Source organism: Nicotiana sylvestris, chromosome 12 (genome assembly GCF_000393655.2).
Source record: "Nicotiana sylvestris chromosome 12, ASM39365v2, whole genome shotgun sequence".
NCBI classification, from domain to species: Eukaryota; Viridiplantae; Streptophyta; class Magnoliopsida; order Solanales; family Solanaceae; genus Nicotiana; species Nicotiana sylvestris.
This window is the reverse complement of record NC_091068.1, coordinates 129,869,311-129,871,781: the sequence shown is the minus strand read 5'-3', so window position 1 is coordinate 129,871,781 and position 2,471 is coordinate 129,869,311. Positions and strand designations below refer to the sequence as shown.

Below are 2,471 nucleotides of genomic sequence, written 5' to 3'. Positions count from 1 at the left end.
CTCATCCCCGAGTCTACGTTGGTTAACTGAAAATGAAATTTTAATGTACGAAAATGCGAGATGGAACATCCTTCCCCCTTAGAAACATTCGTCCTCGAATGTTCAACTCCCCGTGATTCATATAACTTTGGTAGGGTCGCCTTTGTAACAACGCTACTACCAACTCATCCTGTAGAAACTTAATAATTCAATGCCACATAGGATCACAATCATCAATAACAATAATGGCCTCATGCGACCAACGACAATAAATGATACCAGAATCCATACACATACCTAAAGTTATGACGTCTCAGTCGGACCCTTCTCTGGAGGAGGAAATAAGTAGGGATATCTAGACTTCATGTTTTCCTTGTCCTCCCAAGTCATTTCTTTCACATTGTTGTTCCTCCAAAGTACTTTCACTGAAACTACGTCTTTAGTTTTCGATCTCTGAATCTGTCCGTCTAATATAACAATGGGAGTTTCTTCATATGATGGCTGCTTTGTGACCTGAATGTCATCAACTAACACAATTCTGGAAGGATCTCCGATATATTTACGGAGCATAGCCACATGAAAAACTGGATGTACAGACTCCAAGTTCAAAGGCAAGTCTAATTCATATACTTCCTGGCTCACTTTGCATACGATCCTCTATGGTCCCATGTACCGAGGGCTATATTTTTCCTTTCTTTCTGAATCACTCTCATCGGTGATACCTTTTTGGAATACCCAGTCGTCCACCTGAAATTCCGACCCTCGTCGTCGATTATCCTCATAAACCTTCAGACGGCTTTGAGATGCCAATAGCCTTTCCTGTATAAGCTTAATTCTCTCGATTGCCTGCTGTACCAATTCTGGTCCTACTAACATAGTTTCCTCAATATCGAAACACCTTATAGGCGACCTACACTTCCGTCCATAAAGAGCTTCGTATGGAGCCATCCGAATATTAGAATGGTAACTATTATTATATGCAAACTCAATAAGTGGTAGATGATCATCCCAGATACCTTTGAAGTCTATCACACAAGCTCGTAACATATCCTCCAGTGTTTGAATAGTATGCTCAGCCTGTCCGTCTGTTTGGGGATGAAATATTGTACTAAGACTTACTTGAGTCCCCAATCCTTTTTTTGGAAGGACCTCCAGAAGTTAGCTATAAATTGAGCTCCTCTATCCGAGATAATAGATACAGGGACGCCATGCAGTCATGCTATCTCCTTAATATAAAGTCTCATATAATCCTTTGAGGAATATGTAGTTATAACAGGCAGAAAATGGGCTGACTTTGTAAGCCTATCAACAATCACCCATATCGAATTGAACTTACGTTGGGTACGAGGTAAGCCTACGATGAAATCCATATTGATTAATTCCCATTTCCAAGTCAGAATCTCCATAGCCTGCAATAATCCCCCGGGTTTTGATGCTAAATTTTAACCTGCTGACAGTTAGGACACTGGGCAACAAATTCTGCTATATCCTTTTTCATTCCGTCCCACCAATACACTTCCCTGATATCATGATACATCTTTCTTGCTCCTGGATAGATAGAATAATGAGAATAGTGAGTTTCTCCCATAACCTGCCATGCAGCCCTGCAACATTAGACACACACAATCGTCTTTGATATCTGAGGACCCCATCTTATGTAATTCCAAACGGTGTCTTCTCCTTCTGGAGGGTGGTATTCCTATACTGAACTAGCACAGAATCCTCGTACTGGCGTTCCTTTACTTCAGTTACTAATGAGGATGTTGCCGTATTCTGAAAAGTAATTCTAATGTCACCTGAGTCCAGTATCCGAACTCCAAGACTAGCTAGTTGATGAACCTCATGGTCTATTCCCCTCTTTTCTGGTTGTAAATACGATAGGCTACCCATAAATCTACATCCGGGGGCGTCGACTACCATGTTCCCCTTCCCCAGTTGGTATAAAATATCAATATCATAGTCTTTAAGTAGCTCCAACTATCTCCTTTGATGAAGATTCAATTCCTTTTGCTTGAAGATATACTGGAGGCTGAGTCACTGCGGCTAACTCTAGATCGTGGGTTGGGTAATTCTTCTCATGCTTTATTAGTTGTCTATAAGCTACAACCTTACCATGCTGAATCAACACACAACCCAATCCAATGCCTGAAGCGTCACAGTAGGTAACGTAACCATCGACCTCTTCTAGAAGTGTTAGAATTGGTGCTGAAGTTAATCTGTCTTCTAAGGCCTGGAAAACTCCGTTCACAAGCGTTAGTCCATTGAAACCTAGTTCCCTTTTGAGTTAACTTACATGGTTATCCTAATCTTGTAAAATTCAGGAAATTCCTCTCTTCGGAGGCCCAAACTTTATCTTTTATCCCTCACAATTGCGTCCTTATGCCATTATTAGGGAAACATTTCATCTATTCTAAATGTTACCAGTCTTAGACTCCTTTGAGTTCATTCGGGCTATACTGAGCCTTCTATAACTTAGGGAAACCATCAACTCT

At 40.9% G+C, this 2,471-nt stretch overlaps 1 protein-coding gene across 1 annotated transcript; it reads right to left on the bottom strand.

Moving 5' to 3' along the window:
* Positions 1-282: 282 nt before the first annotated feature.
* On the bottom strand, positions 283-927 carry LOC138883728 (uncharacterized). The gene is made up of 2 exons (XM_070164435.1): positions 702-927; positions 283-563 (listed from the first exon to the last, which is right to left on the bottom strand). Exons 1-2 carry the CDS (start codon positions 925-927, stop codon positions 283-285), a joined length of 507 nt encoding a protein of 168 aa, XP_070020536.1.
* Between the last annotated feature and the right edge of the window lie 1,544 nt (positions 928-2,471).

Excerpts from the sequence above, each read along its gene's own strand:
- LOC138883728 (XM_070164435.1), bottom strand. The coding sequence starts at position 927 with ATGGCTCCATACGAAGCTCTTTATGGACGGAAGTGTAGGTCGCCTATA. Across the intron at positions 564-701 it reads CGACTGGGTATTCCAAAAAG|TTTTTCATGTGGCTATGCTC; the intron begins GTATCACCGATG and ends CTGTACATCCAG.